This window comes from Tetranychus urticae, chromosome 1 (assembly GCF_039701765.1).
Source record: "Tetranychus urticae isolate SD_2017Ah chromosome 1, NJAU_TeUrti_SD_1.0, whole genome shotgun sequence".
Classification (NCBI taxonomy): Eukaryota; Metazoa; Arthropoda; class Arachnida; order Trombidiformes; family Tetranychidae; genus Tetranychus; species Tetranychus urticae.
Window position 1 is genome coordinate 3448054 of NC_142958.1, and position 13368 is coordinate 3461421.

Sequence of the window (13368 nt, forward strand, 5' to 3'; positions counted from 1 at the left end):
TTGCAATGATACAACCATTTTTGTATTAACCATTCAATTTAAAGTAATCATTTTCGATTAAACAGTTGAAATTTTTCCGGTTTCAGGTTTCAAGACAAGTTGAGTGGTCATCAATAAAACTAGAGACTGAGACTTTAGCCTTTTTTGGTTGTTGGTCAGCTTTAACCAGACTCTTATAACAATTGAGGTTTGGTTCAACTTTTACCTTTTACCAGAGATTCAACTCTTCCTACTTATTTTTGCCTCTCAAAGGTAAACATTTATGATTCAAGTGAAACATTAATCAATCTTTTAAAAGGTAAGGCAATTAAGATTTAATACAAATCAAGATCAAGGTTAATCTAAAAAAAGGTTGAATGGTTTCAATGAGAGTAGAGAGTAAAAAATGAATCTCTTTTAGGCCTAACATTCAAACACCTACATACGTTTAATGTGATTAAGGAACAATTAATTTCCATTTTTATATTGTTAATAAAGATTGATTTGGTTCCATTTAATGATTGGACATTCCTAATTGACTTATTTTACATTGCCATAATTAACTCTTGTCTTTAACTTGCATGTTGATGAATAATTAACTTTTTTTCTGGTTCGCTTTTCATGTCTTGTTTTTACCTTTTCTTTGGGTCATTTAAGGTCAACGGAAATGGTAATCAAAGTTACCTTGTTTTTTGGTTGCTGTTAACAGAAACACAAAGAGTGAATGGACTTATCCAAGCGATCCTACCATTACAATTAAATTCAATAATGATACTATTAATGATAATGAACATGAGTTTCTTTCAGCAGCGAAAAGCTCAAACATTGGAAACTTCATTCTCTGAATTAATTCATTCTTTATAATTAAAGCTTTTATAATTTTTCACAATTTTCATGTGATTTGGTCAAAACTGAAGACCACCAGACACTTGGGTTTATTTTACAACTGGGTTTGATGGTAAATTCGGAGTCAATTTTGTAGATTTTAAATAAATTTGTTGAAATTGATTAGACTTTGTTTCTCGGTTTAAATGATTATCCGTTTATTTTTTCTGGTCTTTTGGGTTTCTTTGGTTAGACAAATCTGATGACTTTGGGTTAATACATCAATTTGTTTTGAGGTTTACATTGAATTGGTTTTGGGTGATAATCAATGTTAGGCAACTTTGTGTTTGTTTTGAATGAGATGAGCAACTGATACACTTATTTATACATTTATATCCATCCATTGACTGACCAATTGTCTGTAGGAATAAAGTAAAAAAAGGAAAATGAATATAATTGTTAATCATTTGCATATTAGTGCAATGTCATTACTATGAGAACCTTTTTTTCTCATCATCATCATGTTTATGATGATAATCAGAATGATTACAAAACCAAAATCATGAAGATGATGAAGCAAGAATTAGATTCAAAATCTGAATCAAGCATTGATTTTCAAAAGCTAATCACTTTTTGTTGAATTGACTAAATTTGCCATTTTTTATATCAAACTTGAGAATCAACTTCCTTATTTCATCTATTATGAGTTCACCTTCAATTGAATTCAAAGTGAAACGAAAATAGGTGAGTTCAAGTGTTTATGTTTTGAAATTGAATGAAAATCGAAGTAAATTTTTGCTAATTATCATTGAAATGTTGAGGAATTGTAAGAATCTTGAAAAGAGATTTCGACTTGAAAATTAGGGCGAAAATTGCGGTTTCATTACATTTTCAAAGCTCGTTTGTACCGAGATCTTGAAGATGGGATTTGCATTGTCAGTTGAATTTAATTCTTGCTTTTGCTAATTCAATAATGATTAATTAATTGAGTTGATCTTACCTTGCAATTAACTGTGAGAATCGTTTAATCATTTGTTTACGTTCCTGTACCATTTAACTTTGAACCTGATTTGAAAATGGGCAAAAAAACGGGTAACAAAGTTAGATTATTTTTTCAATTCAATTTTCTTTAAATTATATCATCAATTGTTTAATTTGGTTGACAGTGAGAGTTATTTGTTTCATTATTTATGACTGTTTATGACAGCGTTACTGTAACAGTGAAAACTAATCAACAGACCATCAAGTTAAACCAACAATTTACAATCAACTTGTCAACCGGTAACCAGAAAAACAAGTCAATTTGATGAAACCAAAATCATTGATGCAATGTTATTCCTGTTGACAATTGAAGGTGAAGTCACTTGATAAAATAATAATAATAATAATAAAAGGTAAGGCCATTGGCATTTCATCAAAGTAAATGTACCAATAAAAAAAACACGGTTGCTTCCAATCATTATTTAGACTGTTGACATATAGTGATTGATTCATCACCTAATCATGCAAACAATTGTTTTTTTGCGCCTAATTTCAATCGACAACTTTCACCTTTAACCGATCAACAGTCAATTGAACCTTTTAGGTTATAATTGTCACAAGGCTGAGAAAATAAATTGCGGATAAATTGACAATTGTTTGTTTTAAATAATCAAGATGATTCCAAACCAGCTGACTATTTAACCAAAAAAACCAAAATGTTTCACTTTTGAGGTTAACCAGGAAACGATGACTTTGTTGACTTACATGTTAATTTGATGGGAATTTTCACATAATTCAGCTGTTTATTTCATCTAATTAATTGGTTATTTGATTAGCAAATTAATTCATTGAAAGCTTAAACAAAATAAAAAAACTGATTCACTGACTTAAATGATTGGCGAGAAATCTTGAACCAATACTTTTACGCCATCTAGTGCATCGCATAGTAACCAATGTCAAAGGCGTAAACTGATTAATTGTATGAGTTGAATCAATAGTCTTAATTATCTGTGAAAAAGGTTTTTAGCTTTTCCTGAACTTCAGTTATTCATCAAGATTATTGAGTAATGAGTAGAATTTTCGTTATCATTTGGTGAAACCATATTTGAACAAAAAAGATCACGAAATCTTGAATCAATGGCAGGATGTAAATGATGAGAGTCAACTTACCTTTCAATTGTTGATGATTGCTTTTAATGGTGATGAAGATATTAAAGATGATGGTGTTGATGATGATGTACATAGCAAGTCAAATATCAAAGGCACTCAAAACATGGAAACATTTTATTTTTTTTTCATTTTAAATTATTAATACTATTATTATATTAATAATACGAGTTTCTATTGTGAATAAAAACTGTATTCATAGGAATAAGGCTTACGAAATTAAGAATTGATTAATCATTTATATCAATGCATTTTATCACAATAAATAATAAATTATAATAAACTTTGAGAATCTATTAAAGTGTATGAACAATCATCTTTTCCTATTAGGAACTGAACCATTACTTAAAGAGACTTCACGTAACAACGGGAATCGTTTATCGTTTGTTACTGTTGGATCAGCTGAACTTGATTTTTCATTAGGCGTGTTATCATAACTTGAATTATCAGGTCGATTAAGCGTAATTGTTGGAGACAATGAGGATTTGGCTGTTGATGATGAGGGTAACAATCTGGTAGATTCGGTTGCATCTGGTTCATCTTCTTTCTCCTCTGATTCTTCATGGTGCTTTCCTTTACTCTTTGACCTAGAGAATGAGGTCGATTTAATAGGTGATCTCAATCTTGCCAGTGTTTTGGTTAAATCTTCATCCAAATCAATATTCAAAGGCGAGTCCAGCTCACTGACATTAGACGAAAATTCAGATGAAAGTTCCGATCTAAATCCAAACGAAGACGACATTAGAGGTTCATCATCGTCATGTTTTTTCGATGTTGGTCCAGGTCCAATTAATGGATGATTATCCATTGAGGATGTTGACTGTTGATAAGTTGTTGCTGGTGTAGGCTTTTGTGATGATCTAGGTTGAGGTCCTAGTTGTAGTTGCTGATGGTGGTGTTGATAGTGAGGAGCTGATGATGATTGATGAGGATGATGATAAGTTTGATTATTAAAAGGACTTGTTGATGAGGATGGTCTTGATCGTCGAAGGGGCACAAAAAGATCGTCACTGGAAGATGATGTAGACGACAATCCATCACTCTCAATGGAAGCCAATACCTTTGGCCGACGAAAAGGAATGGTCCGACCAAGGTTGGCTTGTTCGATTAATCTTTGCAATTGATCTTGTTGTTGCTTCAGTAAGATTTGCTGTTGAATAATCAACTGCTCCTGAATCCTTTGTTGCTCAATAATCTTGATATTGATTGGTGGATCTTTTTGGTCTAAATACAGTTCCATTGACATTGAATGAGTCGGTGAGGCTGAACATGAGCAACGTGAAGATCTCCAACGAGTAGGAACCGTTAATGAACATCCATCGGGATCAGAAAGCTCTGTTTCTTGTGGTGAAGGCAGTGCAAAATAAAATGATTCGAGATTTGGACTGATAACATGGCTTAAGGAAGCAGTACCACTTGATAGGGAAGCTAATAAATTGTTACCATTATCAACTGCTGATGATGAAGGTTGAGCTTGATATCCAGAAGGCTGCTTTTGAGCTGGATTGTTACCTTGACGCACCTAAATCAAGTGGGAACCAAGAGACTCTTTATTTTTCATTTGACATTTAAAAGAAAATCACACAATCATGCAAATCAAAACGAAAATGACTAGAATCAAATTAAATCCAGTGAGGGAATAACAGTTAAACCTTTGATAATCCAAACCAAAACAAAAGTCAGACGATCAATTTTTAAATTCACATTAAAACGGACAATGAAGCTTAAGGCGCCATCTTCAAAATGGAGCCAATAAATTTTTCATTAAATGATCTAAATGATTACAACAAGCTTCACTGTAAATTATCTTGATTAATCTATCAAATTATGTAAAACTAAAAGTCTAATGCGCTTTAGATCAAATGGAAGATGAACACTCGGAAAGGACTTAATTGATGAAATTGATGCTACACTGGACTGATTCTGTTGCATATTGAAAATTGAAGACAACCAAATTGATTGATTAAAACCTACAATATTGAACCAATTCTTGAACAAATTAATCTGCATTTCAATGTCACCAATAAATTCACGGCCTGAACTATCAATCTTTTTATAACGAATTTAATTGACCAATAAAAAAGTCAACTGTAGCTGTAAATTACAAAATAAATCTCATTGTTTGACTATTAAATGCGTAACAATGAAAAGCTAATCAATAATACCAATCGATTTAAGCATTATCCAACCTAATTTTGCAATAACTTGAATCATTTGGACAATTCAAATTAACATTCACGGAGACAATCAATCAAACATTTGATATTTCAAGTTAACATTCATTAGCTTTTTTTAAACTTATTGATTATGAGTTAATTTAAACCGAAATTGATTAATAACTTGGATCAAATTGTGATCAGAAGAAGAGAAATGAAATAACCGAAAATGCATAATTTTGAGGTAAAATTGTTCCTCAAAATTGATGAATTTACTTTGATTTGTTGAAAAAAATAGACAAAAAGGTTGCAAATTAAAAATAAAACAAAACCTTTATTCACTAAAAGATGAAAGTAAATGAATTTACATTTGAATTTACACAGTTTTTGATTGAACATTGAATTATAATCATTGGATTGATTGAAACAAATTAAAAGCTAAGGTAAGAAACAGAAGCAGGATTGAAGCAAATGAGGTTAAAGGTTTAGAGTTGAAGAAACTGATGAAAAGATGTTTTAGTTGATTTCAACTTGACTCTGTATTGATTGACTAATCACCATGATAATCAGAATGTATTTCATGTGAAATTAAAATTGATAAATGATGGTAAAAAAAGGGTGAAAAACAAATGAGATTGAAATTGTTAAATAATGAGTTCAGCAAATGTTCAATTGATGAGAGGAAAGAAGTAAAATGTTGAGAGAAAAATTGAGATTTATTTTTTATTGATTTCCATCACAATCATTATGATGATCAAAATCAATGAAAGATTAAACTAATCATAATCATCATCAAGAACTTCAATTGTTTCATGGAAAAATATCTAACAGTCGAACAGTTGAGTTCAATTTCTAGCCTTAATTATGATACAGTTTTGATCGTTGTTTCGTTGTTTCAAGTTGATTGTCAATGTTGAAGAGGAAAATAAATTTGATAATTATGATTAATTAAGCTTCACTAAGCTGACTTTTGAGCTAAAATTTGCATTTAAATTGCGTTTTAAGAGAGAGAAAACACAATTTAGTAATTTATTGCACTTTAAATTGTACTTTAATTGGTCACAATTTATCATTAACTGTTAAGCTCATGAGTTACACAAAAAAAGATTACAGATGAATCAAGTTTGAAACAAATACTTCGAAATGATCAACAAAAATGTTTCATTCGCAAAGAAACTGCTAAATTGTCAAATATTGACATTCTGTTTACTTTGATCAACTAACGATTTAAGTTATTAGCACTTTAATGTCACTAATATTTTCAACAGTCAATATTTCGACGATTAAAGATGTTAAGAAAAGATATTATATTTAGATTTAATGTTGAAAATGAAATTTAAGGCCATTTCGCCATTGATTTTGAATCTATTTTAGTGTTAGACTTTTCATCGAAAACCATTTCTATCAGAAATATAATAAGATGAGATTATTATTGAGGTCTTAGTTTATTAAAAGGGACTTATCATAACAATATTATCTTCCTCTTATTGTATCTAAAATGATTTAGTTAATTTGAGAAGAGAAATCAAAAGAATGGTTTAATTTCAAACTCTCCATTTGTTTCTCACAATTTCGAAATCTGATCGATTCGAGTTTGATCAACTGATTCTTGACTTATTTTCAATTTCTTATTGAATAATCTAAACATAATTAGAGATTCTTTTCTATTCATTAAGCTGATTTACATCGATTTTGATTATACCTTTGGTCGTCTGTATAACATTGATCATCAGTTGAGTTATATTCCGGTTAAGGTAACCAAGGTAAACTCATTGTAAACCAGAATTAAATACTTTCAGATTAGCTTAAAGATCCAACATGAAGTTTGCTTACTTAGCATCGACAGTTCGGAATATTTACTAAAACTTTACTGGAAAAACTGATAAATAACAAGAAATGGTCTATGATTTCATTGACCTAATTCGTCTTCTGAATCTATCACATCGATTCTCCAAGACTGACATTCAATAGTCAGAAAATTACAGAACTTTTCAAAATAAAATAAATCTTTGCATTTAAAGTTGATTCAGAAAATTAATAACTCTGTAATTGCTTAAATCCATTCATTTGCTATTCCAAGTGAAACAGTTGAATCTATTAAATGAAACATTTTCTGGTAAATTGTTGCAAACCTGATTCAGTAAGTAAATCTGAAGCGATTGAACAATAAAAACAACAGAATCAGTCACAGTATTGAATGTAAAGTGCAAAAAATGGATTCACAAATCATCCGGAAGCGCATTTAGGATGGATGTTTGCATTGATCTGAATAGGTGCAGGTTGGAAGAGCATTGAATGTTGAGAAGAAAAACAAAAGAAAAGGAAATAAAAATATTGATTTGCTGGGAATGGCCAATGAAAATAAATACTTTTATAAACACAAAGCACACTTGAATGTGGCAGCTGCTAACGGAAACTTGATTCCGAGCAATAATAATAAAATAATGTCAGTTAATGCAATCACTTATGTTGTTCAATTGTATAAATATATCTAAATGTAGTTGAATTAAATATGAGTTTTTCATTGATTGTTACTGTCTATTGATTTCAATGATTCTGCTAACATTTAATCTGTTTTTTCGTTCAGTTATTCACTGTTTTCTGAGTTGTTGTTAATTTGTTAAACACACACCTTGTTGTCTTTGGAACCTTGGACTCGCGATCGACTTGAATCCATAATCAGTGGATCATCAAGTGGAAGTAGTCCATTGAATGCCGTCTCTGTATCACCCAATCGCTGTCGATGGAAACTTCCCGTCACTGGACCAAGATCGGAGAGAATGTCAAATGGAATGGTCAACGAACTTGGATCAAGTTTAACTTTACCTCGAGTAGCGCCACTTGAACCATTTCGCACTGATAAATGGTGATGTTGCTGTTGAAGTTGATTGTTGAGTGGATCACCATTTGGGTGCTTTCCATTGGTCATTGGTGCGGTTGATATTGATGGTCCTTTCAACTGTTCTTTACCCGTTTGGGTTGAACCTCGTTGGTTCATCGAGTGTCCAATATCAAGAGTCAACTTTTTCGCTGCACTTGCTTCAATGGATTGATTGGAAACTCGATTTTCAGGTGACATGGTTGAGGCTATCGAAGGTATCGCCTCTTTCCGTTGGTCTAAAACTAAATTTGAAGTTGATTTGGTTGAAGGCTTTTTACTTGCTCCAACTTCACCTTTAGAGTCTTTGGTTGGATAAAGAGTGTTGCTGTCGTTGGTTAATGTTGGTAAAGCACTGTTGCCAGGCGGTGCTGTCCGTGGACTTGGCTTTGCAGGGACAACTTTAACACCGAGAGTATCACGCACTTCAAAGGTTAAAACAAGAGCGGCAACAATAACAATACCTCCAAGACCCATGATGACGGGACCTGCAAAGGTTAAATTACGAAAAACTGAGGGAAGCGGAGTCTCAATGACGGTATCATTAGACAGGGTTTGCGTTGAATTGTGATTGGCATCGGCCACAAAGCCAACCACAGACATGATGGTTCCAGCCACAAAAAGGACTAAACCACCGGAAAGCGCTTTAAGGGCAACACAGAAACAATGCCAAGTACACTGAAGTTTGGGCTCTTCACCTTTGTTCCTCTCCTTCTCCCCATAGAGCCCCGAATGGGAAGAAGGGTAATTTAAATGACTGGCACCGGGTCCACCGCCTCCTCCACCTGCTCCAGGAATCACATTGTACCGTTCACCGGACGTCCCTGTCATTGAGGCTGGAGCAGGTGAATAGGAGCGACCCGAGGTGGGAACATGTGACGGTGTCCGAGGTCGACCCTTGCCAGGTGCCTGAGGTGGAACCAGAGGACCTGAGGTTCGACCGGTTGTTGCTTGTTGACGAAGTTGACGGCCAATAACCGCTGCACTGTTCATGATGAGAATCAATTGGTGAGCAAATACAAACGTTGATTAAATGGAAACAAATACAGAATGATGAAAAAAAAACGGTCGATTGATGATTAGTGTTGATTCAATTTGATGGCGTTCATGAATCACGCAACAAGGAAAGGAAAGAAAAAGACAAAATGTTAAAATGTTGTTTCTCTGGAAACTGCCAGTTAATCAGAACTATTATATCTCCAGTTAAAACTCCCAGCAAACTGGGAGTTTATGTCAAGAATAGACCAGTTTTCGTTATCCTTTTAACGTGTTTTTCCGCTTTTTAACTTATTGTTTCATTAATAATAAAAGACAGGCAAATTTCAAGCATTCAACTAAAATGTTTGTTATCCACTAAAGACAAAACAATGTGCGTTTTCAATGCAAACTTTAGATTTCGTTTTTTTTTGTTTCTTGGTTAAATAATTTTCCAGGCCAACTACAGTTTTAAACTAATCATCGTTTAATCAGGCAACTAAGTGTTTCATTCAAACTGTGTTTGTGTGTTTGTGTGAGTTAATTGTGAGAGTGAATTAATGTGTGATCAACAATTGCATCTTTTCGTCATTTCTTTTATTCTAAACTCTTTTCTTTTTCTGTTTCACTTTTGCTAATAGTTTATTGGATGCTCATTCGAGTGGGTGAATTTTGTCTGTTTGTTGGTGTTCTTAATGTGATTACTGAAAAGAAAAATGAATTCAATTAGTTGATTAATAATTTGAGAGCTTGTTTTTTGAAAGCAACAAACAGGGATTCATTGACACACATTTTGTGATAGCGCAACATCACTTGGAATTGACTAGACGATGGAAACACATAAAGCAGCAATTTTCATACAAACACAAAGCACAGATATTTACAGTTGAAAAAGGTTTAGTAACTAAACATTTGGTTAGCACAAGCATTTAAAACAAATAAAAACAAGCAGAAACATTGATTTGAAGCAAAAATCATCGAAACATAAATAACGATCAAATGAATCCAATCGTAGCATATAAAGATGAAATGGTTTACTTTCAAAGTCTTAAGGTTTTTGAATCAAACTAAACGACAAACCTTTATTGTTATTTAAGTTACTTGTAAAACTGTGAATTGTTACTCTAATTGTGACTTTCATTGTGTGTATCTAAATAAATCTACTAAACAGTTTATATTGAACCGATAGGAATGGTTAATATATCCGTAAGTTGTGTGCTAAAACGATTATAAAAAGTCTTTTTTGTATCATTTCAAGAATAATTCACTGGAAGTTTAAACTGGAATCAAATTAATTCAATATTTAGATACACTAGTAGTCAGGGTTAAGTTAATAAAAAAGGGTCAGATTTAAGTTAATTTCTAAGTGTCGCCATCTCGAGTATTTACCGTTTTAAGAGACACAGAACAATGAAATCTATGAAAAATTAAGTTCGATCTTAAAGGTACTTTTATTTCTTGTTAGATGGCGACTATGAAAAAAATCTCCACTTTTCTTAACTTAACCCTGACTACTAGTGTATTAAGATTGGTAGGAAATGGGAAATTTATTAGGAAATTGGGTTTAGGTTTGGTTTTGTTATTGAATGTTAAGGTTAAAGGATTGAAGTTTAACATTTGGAGTTTCAGGTTTGTGGTTTGGTTTAGGGTTTAGGTTAAGGTTTTGGTTAGGATTTTGTTAGAGTTTGAGTTTGGGTTTTAGCTTGGGTTTGGATTTTGGTTTAGATTTGGGTTTTGGTTTGAGTTTGAGTTTGGTTTTTAGGCTAAGCACAAGAAACACAATTAGACATTAAGCGCTGATAGCGAGGACACAATTACGACACAAATAATATCAACAATTAGCCTACCCGGACTGTGGATTCAGTTTGATAATTGAGTTGTTTAAATCTATTTGGGAACTAATTTTGTAGCAATTCTCAATCAATTGGTAATACAGGCCAGTTGGTTGAATATAATCGTTCCAATCAGTAAATCAATCTTTGAATAATATTATAGCAGGCAAATCAATTTGAATTTTTAATTGTTGCAAGGAACAAAATTGATTTCTTTCTTAATATGCATCACCAATTCGGGTTTAAATCCAATAATTTAATAATAACTGTTGAAGGAAATCAAGGATAAAATTTAATTTAAATCAAATAAATGCATTTTCATTGTTAATAAAAATAGAAAATTAAGGTTTAAAATTTAGTTTAAATCTAATTTCTACTCAATGAATGAAACAGTTTTAGTAACTTCACTAAACTCGGACTATTCTTTACAATTTAGTTTAAGGCAAATCAACAAGTTGATCAATTTGACTAATAACAATTAAACGTTGATCTGGAAACAAGAAAATAAGTTTAGATTAAAATGCTTTACAAACTTTACCTCATTTTAAAGTGAAGTTAATCCAAATTTTGGCCCAAAAATGTGCACTTAATGGTAATAAATTAAACACTGATTAACAAATTAGCGTTTCCACATAACTTGATACAAAAAGTAAACCAACAACGGGAAGACGCTGAATAAAAGGCGATAAACAACAAAACGAGTTCACAATTAAAGTTGATTAAGTAGCCAAATCCATTGAAATGAACCACAAATTGTGCCTTTTGGACCCAAAAAGATGATCTGTAAGAGGGGAAAACAATTGAAGATGAAACAAAAAGGTTTAAAGTAACATTTAGAACAATTTGGAAGAGAAATTTAATCGATGATCAACTCATTGAATCAATTGGACTGAACCTTTTGGAAAGGCAATCTTGCCAGTAACTTCAGCTTTCACCATTTCATTTAGAGATTGGATGAAGCAAGAAAAATATTGAAACTAACGTTACCAGGAAACGCTCTCCTTTCAATTTATCTTCTCTTTCCCATGTTATCTGTCTTTCTGAATATCATGTCGACAAGGAAATGAGAGACGGAAAACAGTTACTCTTCCCTTCTCTTTATATCATTATCTAATCTCACAACTCAGCATCTTACAAACAATGTTTCCACTGAACCAATCAACAACCCAAAACTTCAATCCCAAAATTCAGTCCAAAAATTTACTCCAACATTTCGCTTCAATTTGTGCTTCATTTTGCTAAAACACACAAAAACCAAAATCTGGTAACAGAAAAACCAAATCATAATATTAATCAAAAACTTCACCAGTTTCCAAGAAACGCTTTAATCAATCAAAGTGAAACATTTCCACAAAAACAACTGAAACTGAAATAAATATTGGAAACAAAATCCCGTTTGAAGTCTTGTTCCAACGATTTCAGTCTTCGATTTACATTCACATCAACTTCAATCTTAAAATACTCAAAAAATAACTTCGACAGTTCGGCATCAAATCTAAACAGAAATTGCAAATAAAATCAAAACATTGAAAAGATCAAAATACGAAGCAAAAATTTCTACCAAAACTAGAGTAAACCAAGACTGTGGAAAAGTTGAATTCATTTTTGACTCAAATTTCTTTTCTTTTGATAATTCTAAGGAATTTAAATTCTAGATTTTGTATTATCGAATGTAAATGGGTTTAAATTGTCCATTGTATTTACGACTTTCCAGCAAACTGGCGAATCTTATTGAAGGGAAAATGTTTCTAACTGTAACTACCATTTAAGTTTATCAATATGAGAATCGATCGAAATATTCCCTGTGAGAATGCTGTTGTCATTCATATTATTATTTATATACATAATTAAATAACCTGAAAATACAATTTCAACTGAATGGGAAGAGTGAAGAGAGGAGAGGAGGAAAAAAGAAGAAGAAAGAAAATAATAAAAAAGGTAAAAATCAATCAAAAATTGGTACCGAAAAGCATAATGTACAATATGAATGGAGCATAATAAGCAAGTTACAGAATGATTAACGATTTTCCTTGTTCCTTGCTTTACCCAAAATTGTGTCAACAAAATTGATTACAATTCTTACCTTGTATTTACTTGATTGTTTTAATAAATAGTTTAATATCACTTTTAATTGTTGAAGATAATTTTACTTTGAAGTAGTAGATGTTGTATAACAAACGATTTACACGTTGATTCCTTTAGGATTACAGTTGATTGATGAACCATTGTAAGTGGATAATGCACAAGCCGGTGTGTTCATCTTAATCTTTCTCATCACCCGCGAGTAATTACCACACCCTGGTGAGTTTCGTCTATTGTCTCAGTGTGACATTATTTTGAAGAAGAAGCAAAATCCAAATATCAAGTGGGACAAAAGAGTAAAGGAACCACGAAAAGTAATGATTTGTAATCACAATGTTTGGGTACAAAAATGGGTTCTTGAAGTGAACAAATTAGCAAAGTTGACCGAAGAAGGAAAAATGAAGGAAAACGTTAAAACTGTTTTGGATAACAGGTTTTGTATTTAAATGTACCTTGAGAAGTGAATTGGAAGAGAAAGAATAACAAGCAAAAA

General features: G+C 32.0%; 1 protein-coding gene and 2 long non-coding RNA genes across 3 annotated transcripts; 1 reads left to right on the plus strand and 2 right to left on the minus strand.

Annotated features, from left to right (window-relative positions):
* Positions 1-86: 86 nt before the first annotated feature.
* Positions 87-990, plus strand: LOC149094394 (uncharacterized). The gene is made up of 2 exons (XR_016200902.1): positions 87-298; positions 637-990. It is a non-coding gene; the product is annotated as an uncharacterized LOC149094394 (long non-coding RNA).
* Positions 988-2723, minus strand: LOC107365386 (uncharacterized). The gene is made up of 3 exons (XR_001569432.3): positions 2551-2723; positions 1805-1869; positions 988-1223 (listed from the first exon to the last, which is right to left on the minus strand). It is a non-coding gene; the product is annotated as an uncharacterized LOC107365386 (long non-coding RNA).
* Positions 2724-3051: 328 nt separating this feature from the next.
* Positions 3052-9030, minus strand: LOC149094395 (uncharacterized). Its single transcript, XM_089266270.1, has 2 exons — positions 7732-9030; positions 3052-4474 (listed from the first exon to the last, which is right to left on the minus strand). The coding sequence occupies exons 1-2, from the start codon at positions 8977-8979 to the stop codon at positions 3266-3268; spliced, it is 2457 nt and encodes an 818-aa protein (XP_089122396.1). The 5' UTR covers positions 8980-9030; the 3' UTR covers positions 3052-3265.
* Between the last annotated feature and the right edge of the window lie 4338 nt (positions 9031-13368).